This window comes from Sporisorium graminicola, chromosome SGRAM_19, assembly GCF_005498985.1.
Source record: "Sporisorium graminicola strain CBS 10092 chromosome SGRAM_19, whole genome shotgun sequence".
Lineage (NCBI taxonomy): Eukaryota > Fungi > Basidiomycota > Ustilaginomycetes > Ustilaginales > Ustilaginaceae > Sporisorium > Sporisorium graminicola.
Genome location: NC_043728.1, coordinates 414,120 through 437,330, shown reverse-complemented (window position 1 = coordinate 437,330; position 23,211 = coordinate 414,120). Strand labels below are relative to the sequence as shown.

Sequence of the window (23,211 nt, the reverse complement as noted above, 5' to 3'; positions counted from 1 at the left end):
GTTGGGGTCAACTCTGAGTCGGGTCGACCGAAGACCTGAGCGGCTTTGGTTCGGCACAGATGTTGCTTGGCGTCGACGTTTGCAGCGCTTTGAAAGGCTGCGGCGGCAACGGAAGTCAAGAAAAGGAGCTCGGAGACTTTCGCAGTTCTAAATTTCCTTGGTCGCTTCAACTACTGTAACTGATAATTTCGCCAAGGACTCGAAAGAAACAGAAAAAGGCTCCGAACTCGCCTAGCGTCGCTCACGAGCAGGCAAATGCTCCGAAACCGCTCGGTGCCTTGTTGTAGGGGTGTCGCAGTCTCGTCTACTGCTGCAGTTTGCTTCGTCGATGGGCGCCTCAATGCAGCGAGGTTCGCTGTGCCGCACCGAGAAGCTGTGAACAAGCAAGAGAGCTTTGCGGGGAGCCAATCGAATTTGAACAAAGCGATCCGAACCATGGGTTCTCCATCCGACCACCAAGCCGCTGCTCCTTTGATCCCACCTTCCTCCTCTCCATTTCCACCTTCTGCCCACTTCCTCAACCTCGCACCTTCCTTTCTCGCCAATCGGCTCGTTTCTCACTATTTCCTGCCACGTTTACTTGCTCTAGGCGTTTCAGATCGTTTCCGTTACCGTGACTTAAAGCTGGCCTCGGGGGCTCTTCCGTGCAATTTCATCCCCAAGAACGTCCCATTCATCCGCTCACAGCTTTTTCCACTCGCGGCTTTTTCCAGGAAGTGTCCGAAGACAGCCAGCCGCTCTTGCAATCAGCTCTTCAGCTCTGCTTCATCTTTACTACTTAACGAACCACCTGCAGCAAGCTCCAGGCCGCCACCTATCCTTTACCCGTCGGATCCACTGCCATCCTTGCTCTCACCCTCGACCAGTCCGTCATCCACCAATTCGTGATCCCGCCTTGGCACATAGCGACACACCTTCACCACCACCTCGATGGCTTCTCACGACCACTCTAGCATGTCGGGCATGTCAGGCATGTCGGGCATGGGCGATTCGTCCTCCAACGCCTGCTCGATGAGCATGCTCGGCAATTGGCAAACCATCAACACCTGCGTGCTAACCTCCTCATGGCATATCAGGACCGAAGCACAGTTTGCTGGTACTTGCATTGGCGTGTTCCTCATGGTCTTCTTGATCGAGACAGTGCGACGATGGAGCCGCGAGTTTGACCGATGGATCCTCGAGCGAGCCATGCTGCAGCGAAGGGAGACTAGGCGCCGCACTCAGCACCTCAAGGCCGAGATGGCCTCGCGTCTGGGCGAGTCGGAACCATCGCAAGACCGTTTGACGCTAAGCCAGAGGCTCGAGCACCTTGATAGCATCTTCTTTGGCATCCCTGCCAGCAAGACCGGTTGCCGCCAGGCCGCGCTCGAATCGATGCGCTTCCGACCCAAGATGTGGCAGCAGCTCATCCGCTCGCTCCTGTATGGTGTACAGTTCACCGGCGCTGTAAGTGTCTAGATGCGATAACTGTCCTTGATTGTTGTTGCCAACATCCACCACTGACCTTTTACACTCTCCTGCTTCTCCTTTGTCGAATTCGCGTCACCCCTTGCAGTACTTGGTCATGTTGATCGCCATGACCTTCAACGGCTACATCATCATCGCCATCGTGCTGGGCGGCATCTTTGGCCACTTCTTCTCCACCTGGGATACGCTCGGATCTTCACACCTGGTCGACGTCGACCAGATGAGTCACGACTACTCTGCCGAGACCGGTGTCAGCGCGGGCCCGACCAATGTTGCCTCTTCGTGCTGCCGACCGGGCGCCAACAAGGATTCTGCCAGCGTGTCGAGTACCTCGGACGAGGACAGCCATCTCAAACGTCATGTGGTGACGCTTCCGGACCACGGCTACGGATCAGGAGCCTGCTGTGTATAGATATGACCCTTGCCACCCATGTTATTGACCGTGGATGGATCTGCTTCCGAATGAACGAGGGTCGATATGCCTCTTCTCGAGATGTGCAGTGAGCTGACTCGCTTGAGATCCACCGGCCCTGACGTCGAAGCGGTCACCGCTTGAGAGGAGTCGGGGGCCGAAAAGTGAATGCGCGTGTGTCATCGTCCCAGGAGGGCATGCTTCGAAAGGTGGGATGACCGTTTTAAGTACAGGGAGAAGGGAAACAGCTTCCTCGTGTTATGCAGAGCAGTGATAGCGCAGCTCAGATTCTTGGCCACAGCTTCCATGCCGAGCACGCGCATGGACTGTGCCATTTTTTTTTGAAACGCATACTCGCACGCGCACAGCAGTGTAATATATTTAAAACCAACACTCGATTCCAAATAGCTCCCATTCGCTACCTATCTCCATAACAGAGCTACGATCCCAGCTCTCCTACACATCGCCGTCATGGCATCATCAACGGACCATGCGGCAGAGCTCAGCTCCGGAGAGGCAGCCGACAACAAGAGCCAATCGATCGTGCCAGAGAGCCGAACCGATCAAGATCTTGAGGCCTTAGCAGAAGATACTTCAGCAGAAGACACCTCAGCACACATCAAGGCAGAGAAGACAAAGGAGGAGGAGGAGCCGGCTTCTTCGACCGCAGCCGAAGCGCTCGCTGATGACGTGGAGAAGATAAGCCTGGAAGCGCACGAAGCACATGCCAGACAGGCCGACGTCTCTGGTTCCAACACGACCATCAAGGAAGCGACAGAGACGGAAGCGATCGCAACTGAGCAACCGGCGAGCAACGATACAGCTCATCACAACGCAGGAGAGACTGTCAGCGAGAGCGCATTGAAGAGTGGCGATGTGAGAACGCCAGAGCATGCGGTCGGTGTCGGTGCTGCCGACCAGACTGAACCGACAACGGGCAGTTCCACATCGGAAGATCCGACCTCTACTCTTTTGAAAGAACTCAGGGATGGAGAGGCCTGCCACATACCGCACCCCCTTGAAAACCCACTTGATAGCGCATCGAGCGACGAGGCAGCGAAGGATGTACCCGAATCCGATGAGCAGGCCCCAAGCAGCGTTGCCAACGCGCCGGCGGAAGACAGCACGGCACCTCCCTCCGTTCCAAGTAAAGAAGCGCCACAGCCGCCAGAAAAGACAACAGCCAGCGCGACTACACACAATCTCGCTTCGCCAGATACGCCATCTACGCCGCCAATCGCTGCCCAAAAGGCTGCGAAATCGAATAGAGAGGCTCTAGCTGACCCTGAAAGCGTAGCAGCTGTAGCGCACGCATTTGGTCGAGAATCACCCGCATTGCGCTCCTCGACCGACACACCGCAGCGCATCGCTACCCCCATCGACAACATACGTGCCGCTGAGGCCAAGAGCGATCAAGCCAAGGACATTAGCGAGGACACTCCCTGGAACCACGCATTCGGCGACGCAGAGTCTTCCAGAGCCACAACCGAGATCGTTGCGTCAGAGAGCGAGAAGGGCGTACAAGGTGACAAGATTGAGGATACCCCTCGGGGCGGCATCCGCATCGGCAAAGGACCACCTCCAGCAACTCAGGCCAGCGAGGAGCTTCCCTTCGACTTTAACCGCTTCCTCGAGCAGATGAAGCATCGAAGCGCACAACCTGTCAGTGAATACGTTCGCAGCTTCATCAAGGGTTTCTCCAAGAAGCCCTACCGCACGCAGGACCAGATCAAGCTCATCTTCGACTTTCTCGACTTCATTGCGGCACGCATGAGGGAGTGCGATGTCTGGAGGGAGCTCAGCGACAGCGATTTTGAGAATGCAAAGGAGGCCATGGAGAAGCTCGTCATGAACCGGCTTTATCCTTACACTTTCACGCCTGCCGTGCAGAAGGAAGGAAGGTGGGCAGTGCAGACCGACGACCTCGAGCGTGACAGGGTTCTGCGGCAGCGTATCGGGCTCTTTGGCTGGTTGAGCGAAGAGCACCTCGATGTGCCCGTCGGCGACCACTCTCGTGGCTTCATCGAATTCTCGATTCAGGAATTGCTCAAGATCAACCACTACAAGGCGCCTCGCGACAAGCTCATCTGCATCCTCAATTGCTGCAAGGTCATCTTCGGCATGATAAGACACCTCTCGACGCAGGAGAATGCAGACACATTCATTCCGGTGCTCATCTTTGTGGTGCTCAAGGCGAACCCGGAGCATCTCATTTCGAACGTCGAATATATCAGCCGCTTCCGCAACCCGGATCGCCTCTCGAGCGAGTCGGGCTATTATCTATCGAGCTTGATGGGAGCTATCGCTTTCATCGAAACGATGGACTACACCTCGCTCAGCAACATCACGCAGGAAGAATTTGAGAAGCGCGTTGAAGAGGCCGTCTCGTCGCTGGCAGAACCTGAAGTGTCAACGGTAGCAGCGGCAGCCGGAGCAGCATCATCGGAAGGTAGCCTGCTAGTTCCACCAACGACGCCTCCGCCTAGGGGCGCTCAACCTCCGTTTGGCAATGCGCAACATCAACGAAGCGTCAGTGCGACCAGCGTTTCTGCTCCCTCTGGACCTGGCGAGGAGGCAGCCAAGGCCCTTCCATTCACGCCCATGGCAGCGTCGCTTGCCGACGACACGCGCGCCTTCTTCCTGAGAACAGGTGAAGCGGCACGAACCGGATTGAGTCGGCCCATGGGTGCTCTTGGCCGACTGATTAACGAGGGCATCGAGGGCATCCGCACTCCTAGCAACAACGACAGCGGCGCTTCGACCGAGAGGCAGAACTCACCCGCGCCGCCTGCAGCCGTGACCTCCACAGGTATGACGTCGTCGACGTCGCGGTCGAAATTGTTCGGTGGTCTGTTCGGCTCGCTCGACACGTCGGACGGTGGTGCACAGGCACGTGCAGGCGGCTATCCAGGACAGCAAGGAGGTCGCAGATCGACGACGCTGGTCGACGATGAACCGCACACGCCGTCGACGGACGATCTGATACAGGACGGTTTCCACCCGTATCAAGCTGGCGGAGCGGCGGGAGGAGCGCCCAATGCCCCACCTCGGTTATTGCGACCCAACATGCCTCAGAGAAACTACTCGATCGACGACACCATGTTTGATGACGAGTCGGCGGGCAGACGCAATCTGATGGCAATGACCGCCGGTAGCGGTCGAGGACAGCGCGATGCAGACTTTTATGATGACGATCCAGATTCCGACGACGGGGAGGCGGCGGCAGCGGAACAGATGCATCGACGCATGCGAATGCAGCAAGACTTTGGCACGCCGTCGCGCCCAACAGCACCGGCAGAGGTTGGCGGTCAAGGACGACTGCAGGCCGGTCGTCGAGAGGATATTGCGTTCGAGAACGCACAGACGGAGCAGGCGATACAGCGGTCGCTTATGGATCAGCAGCGTCTGGATGCTGTGCAGGCGGACGAAGCGGCGCAGAATTCGGCGAGTGTGGAGACGCTCAGATCCATCTTCCCCACCGTGGATGAGGGTGTAATTCAGATGGTGCTGCAGGGATGCGAAGGCAACGTCGAGACGGCCATTGATCGTCTCTTGGAGATGCAGTAGCCCTTCAAAGGCACGACGATCGATACTTCCGGTGGGCTAAAGGTGGGGCCTAGCACAAAAATGAATGCATCCCTTTTGTTTCTTGATCTTGTGGGATGGTACACGACACAGAGCCATGCTGATAAGTGGTGACGATCCATCTTCAGAGGCTATGGGAGATACACGTCGCCGGTGCTATTCGCCGGTCCTGCGTGAGTGAATTCCTAGCGCACAGTGGTCGGACTTGCATCGCAAAGGGAATCTGCGTGCATTGCGGGCCCGCATTAGTGCCGTTTGCGGCTAGAAAGGACGGACTCGTCAGCATCTAGAGGTTGACAAAAGACGAGAGCACTGTTGGACTGTGCTCGGCAACAGGAAAAAGAAAGTAGGTCCCACTTGCACGCAACCCGAGGTGGGTTCGGAAAGAAAAAGAACAGCTTTATCCGACGTCCATCGACACCCGTCTGTTACTTTCGTTACGAACGGTGAAGTGGTGACTGCGGTGGCAGCTTCGACTGCAAAGGAGCACCGAACGTGGACAAGTCGAGAACGAGACTGCTTCGATGTCAACAGCACAACAACTATGAGGCCTTAAAGTTTAAGCTCCGCCCGGCTCCTCTTCGTGCTTGGATACTGCAAGCTGAGCAAATCCTGCAACACAACGGTCTCCTCTAACGCCGGAGGAAAACCGACCCTGCTGGAACCGAACCCGCACGAGCACAGGAAAACAAGACAAAATATTGACAAAAGAGGCATTTCGAAAAACTCGCGACTTTGTGTCTGGACCCGCAATCGAAAGAGCGCCACCAAATGTTCGCCACCAAATGTTCGCCACCAAATGTTCGGTATAGTGAATGCTTACCAAGAACGAGGTGGACAGGAAAGGAGGACGATCGGACGAACTACAGGAACGAGCCTCAGCATGTTGCCGTGCGAATTGCTACTCCGACCAGGATTAATGCTGGTTTTGTCCGGCTTTGCTGATGCTTCTGTCTACCCTGCTGCTAAGTTGCCCGCGACGCGGAACGACGTGCCGAACTCAGGGCCTCCCTCGCTCTCTCACTTACGCATGGCCAACACACGCAGACGAGCGGACTTTATTTTCTTTTATCCTTCTTGGCTCGTTGGTTGGTTTAGAGATAAACCGCGGGATCCTTCTCTCGTCCTCCGCTTTGAGGATGGATCGGATCTCTACCGATCGTCGTGTGAGCGAATCGCTTGGCCTGGACGCTGACCACCGCCGAACTAGCACTTGATCTTGTTAGGCTTGTTTCAGGTTCTCGAGGAACGAGTCGGCCTCCGAAAACCGGCAAGTATCGCAATTTTCCAACTTTGACAGGAACGCAGAAGGTAGAAGGTAGAACGCAAGCAAGCAAACACAAGATTCCAGCCACACAGTTCTCTCGGCTGCGCAAAAGCTGCATGCTCGCTCTGCAGCTCCTCATGCAGGATCCAGACCGACGTGACGCTGCTTCCTGCTTACGCTCTTGCTCTCGGCCTCTCAACCCTCCCGGCTGTTCCGTTAGCCTCGTGGATCGATCGTCAAACAGGCTTTCGTCATGAGTCAACTGAGCCGGTTGCGCCGCCCACTGAGCGCGCAGCAGCGGCAGCTCCTTTCTTTGCTTCCTGCACCATCGTCACCAATCTTGTCGCAAGCGCACCAAGAGCCCAAAGCGCAACAATGATACGACCTTGAGCGCCGACACCACCGCGACATTGGATCTCCTTGCTCTCACAGCAACGATCTCCTGAAGACTCGCTTTTTGCTGGTCCTCCGTCCGACCACTCGCCCTCGCTTCCTCTTCACGACCTTTCCGTCGGCAAATCTCCGCAATACGACCAGGTTCGCGATCATCCGACTTGACCTCTCGGAAATCCCGGCTTGCGGTGGGACCCTGGCTGCAGCTCTTCGCTAGCTCGGCTCTACCACGAGCAGCATCGACAGTTCCTCCGTGTTCTCCTGCCGCGCGGACGTAGGAGCAGGAAACGACTCTGTCAGGCGCTCAGCATCACCCGACATCAAAGCAACAAGGACGGCATGCACGTTGCCTGCCTTCGACCCGTCATCTTGTCCATTCCCAGCCGGGTCCTGTTGTTCGATGTCCCGCCCATCTCCTTCGTTTTAGGTTGAAGCTCACAACGTAGCTCGGCGCTACGCTAGCGTCGGAGACAACCTGTGCTGCAAGGGCCAACGATGAGCCGTCGTCATCAAGAGCAGCGAGGCGACGGCAGCGGCAACGGCAGTCACAGTAGCAGCAGTACGCATCCGATGACAGCAGCAGCAGCATCCGCGCCAGCATCGTGGGAAGGCGACCACATGCTCCACATCTACGTATGCGACTACCTGCGCAAACGAGGATATTCTCAGGCTGCTCTGGCGCTAAGGCTTGAAGCCGGGCTAGAGCCGGACCGCAAAGCGCCCATCGATGCGCCTCAGAGCCTGCTGTTCGAGTGGTGGGTGGTTTTTTGGGAGATATTTGCATCCAGATCGCTCGATCCCAGTGCAGCTGCGGACGGCGGCGGCCTCTCAGTGGATGCTCAGACGTATGCACTCTACCGACCTCCTGGGCTGCCCGAAGCGAGATCTGTCAGCTCACAGCCTATGCCTTGGTATCCAATCGGCGCGCATCAGATCGGACCACCAAGCAACACAATGGCGCAGCAACCGACTCTCTCACGTCGAATGTCGCAAGCCGCACCGGCACTGAACGACCGTTCCGAGGCCTCGTCGTCCGCTCGAGCCGAGCCTCAGCAGAGTTTCCAGCAGCGAAGGCTGTCAGCATCCACACTTCCGCAACTCGACCTCGAAGCCAGCCACAAGCTCGGACTCACGCGCCCCGCAAGCCGCGTCGTGATCCAGCAGTGCATGGACATGATGAATCTGGGGGTCAAAGAGATCGAACATTTGACTATCGAGGAGAAGCGCGCACTTGCTAAGCGTGTCACGCGCCTACAGGCGGCTCAAAATGATGCCCAGCTCAGACTGGCGCGTCTGCACGGCTTGCAGCCTCCCAAGCCACTGTTGCCGCTGGTGTCAGGCACGATGGCCGTGCAGGCGCGCATACAGCAAGAGGCGGCGTCGACGCCGGCAGATGTGTACAACAATCAGGTAGGGCAGAAACGGAAGGACTCTCCTAACTCGGATGCGGATCAGAGCCGGATATCGGTGGTGGCAGGGCCATCAGGACCAGTGCAGGACTATCGCCAGATACAAGCGCAACTCGGTCCAGCACAGCCGTCGATGCGACGCCCATCGTATTCAGCACTTGCTGCTATACCAAGCGCAACACCATCGCCGCTCACACCTTCCAATGCGGTGGGACTGCCGTTTTCGCAGGTCTCCCCGCATCCTATGCTGCAGTATAGTCCCGCATCGAGCGCTCCTACGCCTTCGGCGTATGCGATGATTCCACCTCTACGTCGGCCATCCGTGTTTGGACCCGAGTCTGCGGCGTTAACGACGAGCAGCAGCCCGCACAAGACGGGCGTGTACGCTACCTCTGGGCTCATGGGCTCATCGGTCAGTCCGGGAGGCGAGTGGCATGGCTTGGACGTGACAGGAGGGCAGCAGCAGCAACAGCAGCTGCTATTGCAAGCAATGCCGCCATTGCTACAGCCACAGCGGCCGGTCGTCATGCCTAGCGGTCTCGATCCGCCGTCAGCTCAGTTTCATTTTAGTTCTCGCCATCCCGCTCCTTCATCCTCAGGTCTACCTCCAAGCGCTGCAAATTCCAGACCTCCGCAACAAGCAGGAGGACAGAAGGAGGTTGCTCCGGCAGCGGCGCTGTTTCAGCTGGACTTGCCGCCGCCGCATCTCGCCAAGCCGTCGGTGCTTGCTAGTGCTGCTACTGCGGGCAGCGGCGATGTTGCAGCGGGGTGGAACGAATTCATGATGCAACAGCATGGGGAGGGGAGCGCGCCGCCGACGCCCTTTTCCGATCTGGAGTACGACTTTAACGTGCTGCTGTCCAATTCGACACTCCTGAGTCGCGCGGGGGAGTCTACGTCGGCAAGGCAGACGGGGGGCGTGGGTGGGACATAGCAACCGCTAAGCCCTTTGTCGTATACACTTGTTGTGCTTCTCCTCAACCGTGATTAGCCCCGTAGCGATGACCAGCATCGCATCTGTTCGGGGGCATTCTCCCTTTCCCACCGCCTGGACTGCCAAAATGGTGTGCTGAGGAATTGATGAGTTTGAATTGCATTCACAAAGCTAGACATCCGAAGCGTGTCAATAGTGTGTTCACTTTTGAAGCTTCTTCGCGGTCTCCTTTTGCAGCTGCTTGGGCGACTTGGAGTGCTTTTCGGCGTGCACCGCGTCCTCGGACTGCGTGGGTGCGTCGCTGGGGCTAGCGGTGACCTTGCCCGAGTTGGCCGCCTGCGTCGTCTCCTTCTGCAGCGTGTGCGGGTCCTTCGAATGCTTGTCAGCCTTGACCGAGGCGCCAGAGTGCGTATCCTTGTTCAGGATGTTCGGGTCGTCTGTGCGACGAACCTGCGCGTGGTAAGGGGCCGAAAAGAGAGAGGAAGAGAGAGAGAGAAGGGGTCAGTGCTGCTGGAAAACGGAGCGATGGCGCAGTGAGGAGTGGGGTGAGGGAGGACTTACAGATGTGGTGGCGAGCGTTCGACGGCCAGCCGCGGCGACGGGGGATGCAGCCACGCGGAGCGAGGCAAACGAAGTTCGGAGGAGCGACATTGTTGTGCTGTTTGCGATTGGTGATAGTGTTGGTGATGGAGAAAGGAAGTGGTTGACGAGGAAGGGGTGTATTTACGGATTCCACAGCAATCCAGGATCGTCCATTCGGTGCTTCGGCTGGAAGCGGTTCTTAGGGCCTCCTAGGCTGCTTGCCATCTTTGGCGCCCTCAACGCGGGCCAGGCGGGTTGCGTGGCTGCCATGAGCTAGTATTACTAATCTATCCCACGAGCGGCGATGCCAAGTCAAAAAGAAAAAGGGTTCCGAGACCAGTTGCGACGTATTGGTGCTGGCGGGCAACCGCTCGGTGCAGAGAACATCGTAACGAGCATCTCGGTGACATCACCCTGCGCTGCTGTGGAGAGGAACAGCCTCCACAATCCGCCGTGCACGCAATCGCCCATCTTCTTTTTCAGCGTCTAATGTGGCAGAATAGCTGGTCTAACACGATTGTAGAAATCGGCGGAAAGGAACCGACCATCCCACGTGGTGGCCTCGTGGACCCTCATTGTATGGCACCCTGAGAAAGGAGTCAACTCGGCGATCAGACCGCCGATCCTTGGATGAAGAGGCTGAGCGTGCTTCACCTACCACGAGGCTGCATTTCAGCCGTGAGAGGAAACTCGGCTGCCTAGAGGGAAGTAACCGAGGACAAGATCTCTAGATTCCATTCGCAGAGGAGGGAGCAGCGGCAGCAGCTCGGAGCCTTTTTTGGCTTGCTTTTCTGGTGCTGGAAGGCCGACTCGGTATGAGCGGGCCTTGTTTCAAAAACCCCTGGCTCAAAGCGTCCAAACCGTCGGTCCGTCGGACCCTCTCCCGCAAATAAAGAAGAAGAGGAAGAAGTTGGTGGAGTAGGTGCGTGTTCGGAGCCTTTTCTATCCTTGTCCAGTCAGGGGATCCCCGCTTGGCCCGACGGCGGGGGCGGCAACGTGACCCTTCTGCCGTATTCCCCCCTTTCTTCTCGGTTTAAAGTAAGGGTGGAACTCCGTGCTCGCTTGCGATGAGATTGGCTTGCTTCTGGTCCTGGTCCTGGTCCTGGTTCTGGTATAAGAAGTAAGAGCCGCAAAGTGTGGGTCTTTCTTCTCGCTCTAACTCTATCCTCCAACACGTTCACACGAAGGTCAAGCTTACAATGAAGCTCACAACGACTACCGCTACACTCGCTGCGCTGGCACTCGCCTCTACCGCCGCGGCGCACTTCACGCTCGACTACCCTGCCACACGCGGGTTTGACGAAGATATGGAATCGCAAAACTTCTGCGGCGGCTTTTCCAACGTCTCCCTGCCCCGCCAACCGTGGTACTACAAGAATGGGCCGGTCGAGATCGACAGCCACCACGATACGGCTGTGGTCAACATCTACATCTCGTACAGCGTGCCCACGTCTGCGCAGGCCTTCCTGGCCGCAAGCCCGCTGCGACACGACCTCGCCATCACAGGTCAGGGCGAGTTCTGCTTCCACGCCAATGCAAGCGCGAGCAGCGTGGCTGGTGTCACCCCGGCCGCTGGCACAAACGCTACACTCATGGTCGAGTACATCAACACCCAGCATGGACATCTGTACCAGTGCTCGGATGTGGTCTTCACCGATGACAATAACGTGGGTGCCAACATCACGTGTACCGATGCTCTGACCACTGGCACGTCTGGAGCAAGCTCGACCGCGAGCTCGACGGCAAGCTCGAAACCCGCGGGAGCATCGACTGCGGCTGTGTCGGCCTCATCGGCTCCTAATTCGAACGACCACAGCGCTGCTTTGGCGTCTGTGCCGATGCTGAGCCTGGCTGTGGTCCCCGCTTTGCTTGCTGGTGCTCTGTCGCTGGCGTAGTCAGCCTGGCGACGATGCTATCAATTCAACTGTTCATACTACTAGCGTTTCTTGGTTGACCTCCTTTGCGAGCTTTTCTCGAAACGGCAGGTTGATCGGTATCGGTAATTCGATCTGCGGCCCGATGCTAGGTGAATTTCATTTTTGAGAATGGCTCGTGCACGGTCGGAGAACGGTAGATTTCTTTTCCTTTTTCGTGGCAGTTTTTTTGGTGCGATTTTGCAACATTTTCTGGCAAGCACGAAAATCTTGAGATGATGGTCGTACGACGGCTGCGAGCTGATGATCCGTGCGCTCTTTCACCTGCTTGGCCATCATCGCTCGTGCTACAACAGCCTAGAGCGCAATGTTTCCTTCTGCATGTTATGGGTAAACGATGGTGTCGACCAGAGCCACGACTGTGTTCAAGAATGTGTTACCTGGTTGTCTTTGAGAGCGGTAGTACAAGGTCAGTGCGCATCTGTGTTTTGTTTTGGTCGTTCGTCTGACTCGTGTGGGCGCAGACGCAAAGGCGCAGTGAAAGAAAATGCAATAAAATCCGTCAAATTTCGCCAAAATGGGCCTTGACTCTGCTTCATCTGTGACAGCAGAACGCCATATTGCTCAGAAAGGCGAGAGAAAAAAAGGAGAGAAATTCAGAATTGCCGCTGCCGCCGCTGCTTGACGGTCTCGACCTATTTTTTCATGGCTCGCATTCCTCAGACATAGCACCGATCAAGCCAATAAAAAAAGAACCGCTCCAGCCAATCAATTATCATTCAACATCAACGCAACGCAATCGTCGCAACAACAACACTTTCGGCTCGCTCGAACGGCTGCTAGTTTCCATTTGTAGTTCAAGGCTACACTCGCTCCTCTGGCTCACGTCTTGGATTTACAAACACGGCTGGCACCGGAACCTGGCAAACGCGTCCTACGTGCTATCGCTCAAACGACGCCGCTCAACACCCAAGTCGATTCCAATAGCCGGTTCCTCTCGGAATAGCCGATTCTGCGAGTACTCCGCCATCTGTCTCGAGCCCAGACACACTCTCTCTTCGTGACGGCATTGCTTCTTCGTGGCTCATCTCTGGCATCTAAGCGACGCTGCCTTCCAACCTCCGTCCGGCTCAGCATATTCTGCGTTCGTTTCTTAGATCGACCTTCCGCAAGAGATCGTCAGTGTGTCCGACACTCAGCTCTGACACACCTGATTTGCGAGCTGTTCCATTGGCGCAAAGCATCTCTCCAGCTCGGTCCCGCCCCGTTCCGGACATTCGCATCACCAGCACTGCTACACAGCTCTTATACACCCGAATCGTATCACAATGGAGAAGGACGGAGATCCGTCCGGAGGTTGGCGCTTCGCCCAATGCTTCGGCGACAAGGGCGAGGTCGAGGAGATCACCGAAGGTAAGCTACTTGCTCACGAGAGAAGCCGAAATCTTCTCTGCCATCGGATGCTGTTGCACACGAGAGCAGAGGCAGGAGTGCGCGCCCTTGTGCTTGATGTGGCTCGCATTGCAGCCGCGCTTCCTGTCCCTTGCAATGGCTGGCCCGTTGGAGCCTGCTCCGTGACAGGCCTGCCCCCGCCTTGCTGTCGTGTTTCGGCGCTCACCCCGTCTTAATGTGCTTCTGACCAACTAATCTTGCTTCTCTTCTGTTGTCGATCGTCTTCAACAGCCGACATCATTTCAACGGTCGAGTTCGATCACACCGGCGACTACCTGGCTACAGGTGACAAGGGTGGTCGCGTCGTCCTCTTCGAGCGCAATGACTCTGTGAGTAGTTCAGCCGCCATCTTAATCCGAAAAGCTGTTCGTCGCCAATCCACGTACTGACCGCGTTGCTTTCATCGCACAGAAAAAGGGCTGCGAGTACAAGTTTCACACCGAGTTCCAGTCGCACGAGCCAGAGTTTGACTACCTCAAGTCGCTCGAAATTGAAGAGAAGATCAACAAGATCAAGTGGTGCAGAAGACAGAATGCAGCTCACTTTTTGCTCAGTACAAATGGTGCGTCGTACGCCGCGTTTCTCTTGCTTCTGCTTTGATGATGCAGCATCCTGACCCTTTCTCTCAACGCACTTACAGACAAGACAATCAAGCTTTGGAAGGTGTTTGAAAAGACACTCAAGCTCGTAGCTGAGAACAATCACAATGACATGGGCTATGGCCAGACGCGCGACCCAGATGTGCACCCATCCTTGCTTCCCGTCCCGACACCAGTGCCCGGAAGCGGTGTTGGGCTTCGTCTGCCTCGCCTCACACCTGTCGACACCATCATCGCCGCCGTGCCACGCAAGATCTATGCGAACGCGCATGCCTACCACATCAACTCGATCTCTGTCAATTCGGATGGCGAGACGTACATCAGTGCCGACGATCTTCGCATCAACCTATGGAACCTCAACATCAGTGATCAGAGCTTCAGTGAGTGTTCTTTCACAGCTACACAGCCGCTCAGAAGTCCCATTTGATGGCGTCCCAACCCGCAGGCGGGGGTTTGCTGACACAACCATTTCTTCTGTCCCTTGTCTCTTTTTCCGCTGCCTCCAACAGACATCGTCGACATCAAGCCGGTCAACATGGAAGAGTTGACAGAAGTCATCACTGCAGCCGAGTTCCACCCGATCCACTGCAACCAGTTTGTCTACTCGAGCTCCAAGGGGACCATCAAGCTGGCCGATATGCGAGACTCGGCGCTCTGCGATGCGCACGCCAAGCAGTTTGAGGAGGAAGAGGACCCGTCCACCAAGTCGTTCTTCAGCGAAATCATCAGCAGCATATCCGACGTCAAGTTCTCGCGAGATGGGCGCTACATTCTCTCGCGAGACTACCTCACCCTGAAGATTTGGGATGTCAACATGGAGAACAAGCCAGTCAAGACCATCCCCATTCACGACCACCTGCGCTCCAAGCTCTGCGACCTGTACGAGAACGACTGCATTTTCGACAAGTTTGAGGCGCTCTGGGGTCCCGATGGCAAGAAGGTGCTGACGGGAAGCTACAACAACTACTTCCACATCTTTGACAAGGACGACAGCTCGGACGTGGTGCTGCAAGCGGATAAGTCGGCGTTCAAGGCCAAGCGCATGGCGGGTGCGGGCAAGAAGGGCAACAAAGGCGGCAACAGCACGCTGGGCACTCCGGGCCAGATCAACCTGGACAACCCGGATTTCAACAAGAAGATTCTGCACGCAAGCTACCATCCGAGGGAGAACACCATCGCGATCGCAGCCACGAATAATCTCTTCATCTTTTCGGCGAACAACCCAGCGGGCATCCCCATGGCGTGAAGATGCGATGCGCGCTCTCTGCATCCGGACTCCCTCTTCTTCACTCCATCGCGACTAATACACATTGGAACATTCTTCCCCGATCCCCCTCACACATACATCCACACGCACACGCACCCACGGTCATGGCTGTTACTCAACCGTGATTGATCTTTTGTACTACCTATCGTTCCCTCCTGGTGTTGAGACTCTTTTATCGAATTTGAACTTTGTTCAACAGTCTTGCGGTTCCATTTGGACGACGTTCAGTGAGCGAGCAGCTGCGCGTGTCGAGGGCAGCAATGCGAGTCGTTGTTCAGACAGCAAAGCACAAGTGGGTTGCACACCTGCGTTTGACGAGTGATGCACATGAGGTTGCATTTGTGTATTGAGTGGCAACAAACGAAGCGAGATTGAGAATGCCTACACTTGACCTTCCTCAGGCTCCGAGTCGTCGTCGCCATTCTCGCGCCTGACCCTCTTCGCAGCCGTCTCCTTGGCCGCCTCCTCGCCATCACCAGCGGCCTTGTCTCCGTGCGAACCACCGCGCTCCTCGCGCTCCTTCCTCTTACGTCCGTCCAAGCCCTCGCGCTCCTTCTCCTTCTGCCGCCGGACAAATTTGTCCCACGCCCACTCGGCCACCCTCGCATCCTCCTTCTGCGCGTCCTTGTACTCCTGCAGCTGCTCCACCCTCGCCACCACATCCTGCCAGGGTGCGTCCAGGTCCAGCGGCGGGTCCACCTTCTTGAACGCATAGCGCAGGTCTTCGATGCGATGCCGGTGCTTGCGCTCCAACTTGCGGCGCTCCTCGGCCAGCTTGCGCTCGGCTTCTTCGGCGAGGTAGGCGACGAGCTCGCGGTAGATCTGGTCGAGCGTCTCGCGCGGGACATCGACTCCCGCCGTCCACGCGATAAAGTCAGCTTGGCTGGTAGACGGTTCGACGGTGTGGCCTTGCTTGGAGATGTGCTGCAGAGCGTCGGCGGTTTGTCGTTCGAGTTGCTGGTCGAGCTCGTCGACCAGGTCGAAGAAGAGGTCGAGCGGCGTCGATCCGGGTTGGCCCAGTGCGTTAAGGAAGGCAGGATCGTCCTTGAGGAGCGGGAACACTTCGCCCCATGTCGATCGTGCTTGAATCTTGCCCTCCTCGCGCAAGCCACGCAGGAGCGCTTTGAACGCATCCCTGTTCTGCCGCTCTTTGCGCCGCCTCGCGGTGGCCTTTTTGCGCGCTGCAGCATCCGCATCCCGCTCAATGCCCTTGATGAGCTCTTCAAACACCGCCAGCATGTCGCTGAGATCCATCGAGCTCAAATGCGCATCCTCGACGTATTCCTGCGACTCGAGGATTGTCCGATGCGCATCCCTCCAGCGCGTCAACACGTCGGCTTCAAACGTCTTGAGCAGTGCCATGAGCATCTCCCTATTCCTCTTCCTCACCGTCTCTGCCTCCAACCCTTCAGCTTCCCTCACATCCCTCAGTACAGCCTCCACCAGCTCGCGCGCCTCCTCCTCACTCGTCGCCTTCTTCCACGTCGCCGTCCCCGACAAAAACTTGCGAGCCGTTGCGTAGCTCGAATACCCCTTGATCCGCTCATCGCCGTCCACGAGCTGCCGGAATTCGGGCTTGAGCTGCTCCCACCGCGCAGCAGATTCAGCCGCACGTCGACTACGGAGAGAGTCAATGTGCTTGTTGAATGCGGCTTTGCGTTCGGCGATCGTTTTGAGCGCCTTGTACAGGGGGTTGGTGATGATGCTGCGCATGGTGGTTTCCCACGTCCAGTCGACGTCTACTCCCGTATCGGCTAGGAGCTGGATGAAAGCGGCTTCGGCCGCTTCTTTGTCGCCTTTGAAGTTGATTTCGGTGGTGCCGGACATGGTTTGGTGCGCGGACGGCGGACCAGCAGCAGGAGCAGCAACAGCATGGCGGGACGAAGATGTGGATGCTGCTAGGGGGGTGTTTGAGCCGGAAGCGGGCCCAGCAGCACTTGGGCGGTGATTCATGGGGTTTGGCGAGTTCACATTGGCACCCCTTGCGGCGTAGTTTGGCGATGCTTGGCCTATGGCAGGGAAGGGACTCTGCGAAGCTACGGGCGACCGAGCGAACGCGGGCGACTGCGTGTTACCCCCAACGAGCGGAGACGCTGGCGCAGCTGCCGAGCTAGGTGCGGCACCTTCGATGGGATACTGGTCGAGAATCTGCTTGAGCTCAGCAGGCAGCGTCCAAGTGGACTGCTTGGTGACGCTGTGGACATAGTACGATCGATCGCCTGACTTGTATTCTTTCCAAGGCGTGGCTTCGAGTGCTCTCTCGCGAGGCGTCTTGAGCTCTGATGGCTTCTCCCATACCGAGCGTTTTTCGATCGTGTGGTACCAGTAAGGGCGCCCTTCAGGCGTGCGGTGCTCTGTCCACGGTGCTGCTGGCGTTGACATTTCGGTGGACATGAGCGGATGGATGTCTTTCGAGCGATGGTGAAAGTGAAAGTTGAGTTTCTTCTCAAAGTGCTTTGAGCGGACCCTTTCTCGTTTTTGCAGAAACCGGATTTCGGGGTAGAAGCGGCCAAGAATTCTTAGGAACTGATGATGTCGCTTTTTCGTTGATTTCGCAATTGCAGCAGTGGCGGGCCACACTCAGCTCTTGCTCAGCTCCTGATCTCGTCTCCATCACACCACCTTCTCACGCCTCGACCACTTGTCAGCAAACGTCGGAACAGATCCGCGCAACCTGATAAGCAGAGATGACGGATTCTGCCGAGGCCTTCTTGGCCGGCATCGAGGATGAGGTTAGAAGCAAAAACGCTACCGGCAACGACCGCACCAACAGCTCCTCGGGTCGAGACCGAGACCGAGAGCGGGAACGCGAACGCGAACGGGACCGCAGAGATCGCAGGTCAGGAAGAGAGGCATACGAAGACGATCGCAACGCATCTTCGAGCTCGCGCAAAAGGAGAGATGCCGACGACCGGGATGACCAGGATCGGTATCCTCGCAAAGTGCAGCGAGATGACCGGGATCGCGATCGACGCGACAGGGACAAGGAGGAGGATGAGCAGCGTCGTCGCAGGCGCAGGGACGATGACTACTACAACGGCGGAACAGGTCGAGGAAATCGCGATGGAAGAGACGGCTACTCGTCGTATCGACGAGACTATCGTGACCGAGGCGAGGATCGATACTCTTCTCGCAGGGAGCGCTCCAGATACGATAACGACGACCACTACCGCGAGCGAGGCAATAAAAGCCGTGGTGGAGATTGGAGGAGCGCTGAAGGGCGTGACAGCAGCCCGTCTGTGCGTCGCAGCCCTACACCAGAAGGTACCATCCCCATCAGCGAGCGCGCCAGGCCCGAATCCAAGTGGGACATTCCTGCGCCAGGCTTTGAAGGCACCAGCGCTCTCGCCGCCAAAGCTACAGGGCTATTTGGTATTCCCGGCCAGACTCGACTTGTCGGCATGCCACCCGTCAATCTCGGCGTCAATGGTCCAGGTGTTCCGCCCGGTGTAGGGCTGCCCCTGCCACCGATTCATATGGGCGGGCAGCCCATCCATCCTCACCGTGGTGGGCCGCATTCGCAATCTCGACAGCCCTACCCGTCTCAGCACGATCAGCCGTATCCGCATCCCAACATGCATCAGCAGCACGCGTATCCGCGTTCGCAGCAGCCGCCACACGGCCAACCTTACTCGCCGCACGGCTCATATGGCGCCGACAATGGCTCGCATCCGTCATCGCAAGGACCTTCCCCAGCCGAGCTCGCAGCTCAAAATGCCAATCGCCAAGCACGTCGACTGTACGTCGGCAATATCACCCCTCAGACTAATGAGCAAAACATCATCGCCTTCTTCAACGAGCAGATGCTCAAGCTCAAGCTCGGCACCGAACCTGGCGAACCGGCCGTGTCGGCACAGGTCAACGTCGACAAGGGTTATGCGTTTGTCGAATTTCGCCATCCCGACGAGGCGACCAACGCTATGTCATTCGACGGCATCGTGTTCCAAGCGCAATCGCTCAAGATCCGACGTCCCAAGGATTACACAGGCCCGGATGTGCGTCCGCCTTCCAACATTCACGTGCCCGGTGTGATTAGCACCAATGTCCCCGACTCGCCGTTCAAGATCTTTGTCGGCGGGCTCCCTACCTATTTGACGGACGACCAGGTGATCGAGCTGCTGCAGGCGTTTGGCGAGCTTCGTGCGTTCAACTTGGTAAAGGACACTGCCACGGGTGCATCGAAGGGATTTGCCTTCTGCGAGTACGTCGACACTGCGCTGACCGACCTCGCGTGCCAGGGACTCAACGGCATGGAGCTAGGCGACCGCAACCTGGTCGTGCAACGCGCGAGCGTGGGCAGCGAGAAGAAGGCACAGGCGCTTGCTGCTACGGGCGCCAATGCGGGTGCGTTGGGCGGTGCGGCGGTCCCGAGTTCAGTGCAGCAATTCGCTGGCGAAGGAGGCGATGCGGGCGAACCCACGTCGTGCATGGTCATGCTCAACATGGTCACACCAGAGGAGCTGCAGGACGACGAAGAATACGCCGATATCGTCGAAGACATTCGCGACGAGTGCACGAAGTACGGCCCAGTCACCGACGTGCGCGTGCCCAGACCGGCGAAGGAGAGCAAAGGAGCGGCTGCTCACCAGTGGAAGCGCAGCCAGGACGAAAGCAATGCGGACGGCGAGAAGGCCGAGGCAGAACGAGAGGGCGTGGGCAGAGTGTACGTGCGATATGGGGAGACCGAGCACTGTGCTCAGGCTCTGAGGGCGATCGCGGGTCGTCAATTTGGTGGCAGGACCGTGATCTGCGCTTTCCTCAAAGAGGAGGACTGGCCGGGCGACGAGGATGGCGGACACAACGCGGACGATACAGCGGCCCAAGCGAAAGGCGCTGCTTTTGGGTTGTGAGATAATCCTTTCTCTTGGACGACTTTGCTATCTATCTCGTTCTCTCAACAATGCTATGGATCATTGTGCTGCCCTCTGTCGTCTTCATTCAAAGGGGATTTGAGATGTCGTACGGTGAGAGCCTCTGTTCGCGGTAACCGATCGTATCGGGCCGGGCTTGCCACGACGATGCGGAGAGAGGACGGGTCAAATCGGATTCGTAGAATGATTGTCGAGGGGCCAAAATCGGCCCACTTTCTTCAGAGGTAGAGAAAGACGAATGAAACAAGAAATTGCCCGATGCAGCCCTAAAACAGAGCAGCAATGCAGAATGGCACGGTTTCTGCATCGGTTTTCCATCGACAGCACTCGAGAGTCGCGAACCTGCGTGTTGCATTTCGCCACTGGTGTTCGCGTCAGGCGACTTGAGCCCAACCTTTTTTTTTGTCTGTTCGTTCTTGGCGATTATCGTCTTCTTGATCTGCACAGCGCCGAAGCACGCGTTTGGACCGCCACCACCAAACGGACGGCGAAATCAGCTGGATCTCTGGCAGATCCACGGTGTCAAAAGCCAGCTCACACTCGCACTCATCCTGTTGACCCGTTTTTCGCGAAAAATCCCCTTTTGCTGCGATTTTGTGTTCTGATTTCTTCTTGTTTCGAGCTCGAGCGATTTGACTCGCGTAGCTCTCTCTCATGCATAGCAAAAAAGCTGCAGCTTAGCGTGTGTCGGATTTCTTCTCGGCCAACCAGCCAACCAACAGCCTGCGTGCGTGGGTGTTTGCGTGCGGGCAAACCGGCAGCTGAGGAAGAGGAGGGATCTCTTCAGCGAAGAGACTTGAGGCAGAATTGGATTCAAGTACATGTGGCGTGGCGTGTGCGTGTGCGTGCGGCGTGTGTGTGTTGCTCTCCTTTCGTTCTTCGCTGTTTCGTGCCTTGGCCACCCTGGCTGGCGTCTTTTCCCTTGAAGCTGGAAGATCCGATAGGCCTCTTTTGCGTCGGTTGCGCTGCTTGCCTCGCACCGACCTTCGAAACCATCGCCGTCACCAACTTCACCTCGCCTCACCTCATCCGCTCCCTTGTACAGGTTCCCTTCACACTCTTTTCAACCACCCACTCATTCGTTTATCCACATTTCAACATGTCGGCTCGTCCCCAGAACGTCGGAATCAAGGCCATCGAGATCTACTTCCCCCGAAGGGTGAGTCTTGCCCCTCCTTTCTCCTCCTCAACGCTACCGCAGCGACGATCGACGGCAACGAGCGTAGCGGTAGCGGATGGCAAAGACTAATGCACTTCATGTGCCGATTATCTCTGTGGAAGCTGACACCGTCCCCCCTCCTTGTTTCCCACATCGACAAACAGTGCATCTCGGAAGATGAGCTCGAGGACTTCGACGGTGTAGCCAAGGGCAAGTACACCATTGGTTTCGGCCAGAAGTACATGGCCTGCACCGATGACCGCGAGGACATCAACTCGTTTGCCCTTTCTGGTGAGTACCCGCTCGTCTTTACGTCCGTTCGGATCGACCAACTTGACGGCTAACTCCAAGTTTTCTCGCCTTCAAATCGCTCTTGACCCTCCAGTCGTCTCTGGCCTTCTTGAAAAGAACAACATTGACCCCCGCAGCATTGGCCGTCTCGACGTCGGTACCGAGACCATCATCGACAAGTCCAAGTCGGTCAAGACCGTCCTCATGGACCTCTTTACCCCGTCGGGAAACAACAACATTGAGGGTATCGACAGCAAGAACGCCTGCTACGGTGGTACCGCCGCCCTCTTCAACGCCGTCAACTGGGTCGAGAGCAGCTCGTGGGATGGCCGCGACGCCATCGTCGTTGCTGGTGACATTGCCATCTATGCCGAGGGCTCGGCACGTCCTGTCGGTGGTGCGGGCGCCGTCGCCATGCTCATCGGCCCCGATGCTCCTCTCGTCCTCGAGCCCGCTCACGGCACCCACATGAGCAACTTCTGGGACTTCTACAAGCCCAACCTCTCGTCCGAATACCCTGAGGTCGACGGCCCCGAGACCATCCAGGCCTACCTTGGCTGCCTTGACAAGACCTACGATGCCTACCGTCAGCGTGCCTCCAAGCTTCGCAACGGTGCCACCAACGGTGCCAATGGCCATTCGGATGCCTCCAACCTCGCCTCGATCAAGGTCGACGACTTTGACTACACGCTCTTCCACAGCCCGTACTCGAAGCTTGTCCAGAAGGGTTTCGGTCGCTTGCTCTACAACGATTACTTCTCGGATCCCAAGAACGAAAAGTATGCTTCGATCCCTGCCAACTTTGCCGAGCTCGACCGCAAGTCGACCATCACCAACAAGGACGTCGAGAAGGCCTTCGCTGCTTTCGGCAAGGAGGCTCAGCAGACCAAGCTCGAGCCCGGTATGGACACGGTGCGACGATGCGGTAACATGTACACCGCTTCGCTCTACGGTGGTCTCGTCTCGTTGCTCTCGAACGTTCCTTCCCAAGAGATTCAGGGCAAGCGTGTCCTCCTCTACTCTTTCGGCTCCGGTGCTGCCGCATCCATGTTTGTCATCCGCGTCAACGGCTCAACCGAGCAGCTCGTCAAGGCAGCTGATCTCAAGAACCGCCTCGCCAGCATGAAGGTCGTCCCCTGCGAGACCTACGTTGAGGCTCTCAAGACGCGCGAGGCTACGCACAACGCCGTCAACCACAAGCCGGTTGGCTTGCTCGAGAACCTGTGGCCGGGCGCTTACTACCTCGAGAACGTCGACCACATGTACCGCAGGACGTACGGTCGCATCCCCGCCAACGCCAACTAAGCGTGTTTCGCACCTCTTTGGGAGCAGCTAGGCGATGGGTGTTGCTCAGGCTCGGAAAGCACTCGTCTTCTGTAAATATGGCTCTTTCGGCCTGGAGCTGCAATCGTCGTCCGTGAGACGCGTTGCAAGGGTCACTGAACCCATTCAAGATTCGCATTTGCTTGGCTTGCATCTTGCACTCTCTTTCTCTGCTGTGCAGAAATCGCGCTCTTTATACTCCGTTATGCTCATTCCATTCCGTCATCCACGTTCTGCGTTCTGTACCTGGGGCTTATCCTGCGCTACCGTCATGTTCCTGCCTCATGCCTCTTCTGATACAATAATATCAATCCATAGAATCCGCC

General features: G+C 57.0%; 9 protein-coding genes across 9 annotated transcripts; 7 read left to right on the top strand and 2 right to left on the bottom strand.

Annotated features, from left to right (window-relative positions):
* Positions 1-930: 930 nt before the first annotated feature.
* EX895_003111 (uncharacterized protein) lies at positions 931-1,879 on the top strand (the record flags this gene model as incomplete). Its single annotated transcript, XM_029883709.1, has 2 exons — positions 931-1,446; positions 1,556-1,879. The coding sequence occupies 2 exons, from the start codon at positions 931-933 to the stop codon at positions 1,877-1,879; spliced, it is 840 nt and encodes a 279-aa protein (XP_029740000.1).
* Positions 1,880-2,350: 471 nt separating this feature from the next.
* Positions 2,351-5,446, top strand: EX895_003110 (uncharacterized protein; the record flags this gene model as incomplete). Its single annotated transcript, XM_029883708.1, has 1 exon — positions 2,351-5,446. One exon carries the CDS (start codon positions 2,351-2,353, stop codon positions 5,444-5,446), a length of 3,096 nt encoding a protein of 1,031 aa, XP_029739999.1.
* Positions 5,447-7,694: 2,248 nt separating this feature from the next.
* EX895_003109 (uncharacterized protein) lies at positions 7,695-9,467 on the top strand (the record flags this gene model as incomplete). Its single annotated transcript, XM_029883707.1, has 1 exon — positions 7,695-9,467. One exon carries the CDS (start codon positions 7,695-7,697, stop codon positions 9,465-9,467), a length of 1,773 nt encoding a protein of 590 aa, XP_029739998.1.
* Positions 9,468-9,668: 201 nt separating this feature from the next.
* On the bottom strand, positions 9,669-10,118 carry EX895_003108 (uncharacterized protein; the record flags this gene model as incomplete). Its single annotated transcript, XM_029883706.1, has 2 exons — positions 9,669-9,917; positions 10,029-10,118. The coding sequence occupies 2 exons, from the start codon at positions 10,116-10,118 to the stop codon at positions 9,669-9,671; spliced, it is 339 nt and encodes a 112-aa protein (XP_029739997.1).
* Positions 10,119-11,248: 1,130 nt separating this feature from the next.
* On the top strand, positions 11,249-11,944 carry EX895_003107 (uncharacterized protein; the record flags this gene model as incomplete). Its single annotated transcript, XM_029883705.1, has 1 exon — positions 11,249-11,944. The coding sequence occupies one exon, from the start codon at positions 11,249-11,251 to the stop codon at positions 11,942-11,944; it is 696 nt and encodes a 231-aa protein (XP_029739996.1).
* Positions 11,945-13,251: 1,307 nt separating this feature from the next.
* On the top strand, positions 13,252-15,220 carry EX895_003106 (uncharacterized protein; the record flags this gene model as incomplete). The annotated part of the gene is made up of 5 exons (XM_029883704.1): positions 13,252-13,336; positions 13,607-13,704; positions 13,787-13,937; positions 14,016-14,354; positions 14,484-15,220. 5 exons carry the CDS (start codon positions 13,252-13,254, stop codon positions 15,218-15,220), a joined length of 1,410 nt encoding a protein of 469 aa, XP_029739995.1.
* A 402-nt stretch (positions 15,221-15,622) lies between these two features.
* On the bottom strand, positions 15,623-17,635 carry EX895_003105 (uncharacterized protein; the record flags this gene model as incomplete). The annotated part of the gene is made up of 1 exon (XM_029883703.1): positions 15,623-17,635. One exon carries the CDS (start codon positions 17,633-17,635, stop codon positions 15,623-15,625), a length of 2,013 nt encoding a protein of 670 aa, XP_029739994.1.
* A 293-nt stretch (positions 17,636-17,928) lies between these two features.
* On the top strand, positions 17,929-20,091 carry EX895_003104 (uncharacterized protein; the record flags this gene model as incomplete). Its single annotated transcript, XM_029883702.1, has 1 exon — positions 17,929-20,091. The coding sequence occupies one exon, from the start codon at positions 17,929-17,931 to the stop codon at positions 20,089-20,091; it is 2,163 nt and encodes a 720-aa protein (XP_029739993.1).
* Positions 20,092-21,211: 1,120 nt separating this feature from the next.
* On the top strand, positions 21,212-22,867 carry EX895_003103 (uncharacterized protein; the record flags this gene model as incomplete). Its single annotated transcript, XM_029883701.1, has 3 exons — positions 21,212-21,271; positions 21,436-21,562; positions 21,657-22,867. 3 exons carry the CDS (start codon positions 21,212-21,214, stop codon positions 22,865-22,867), a joined length of 1,398 nt encoding a protein of 465 aa, XP_029739992.1.
* Positions 22,868-23,211: the final 344 nt, after the last annotated feature.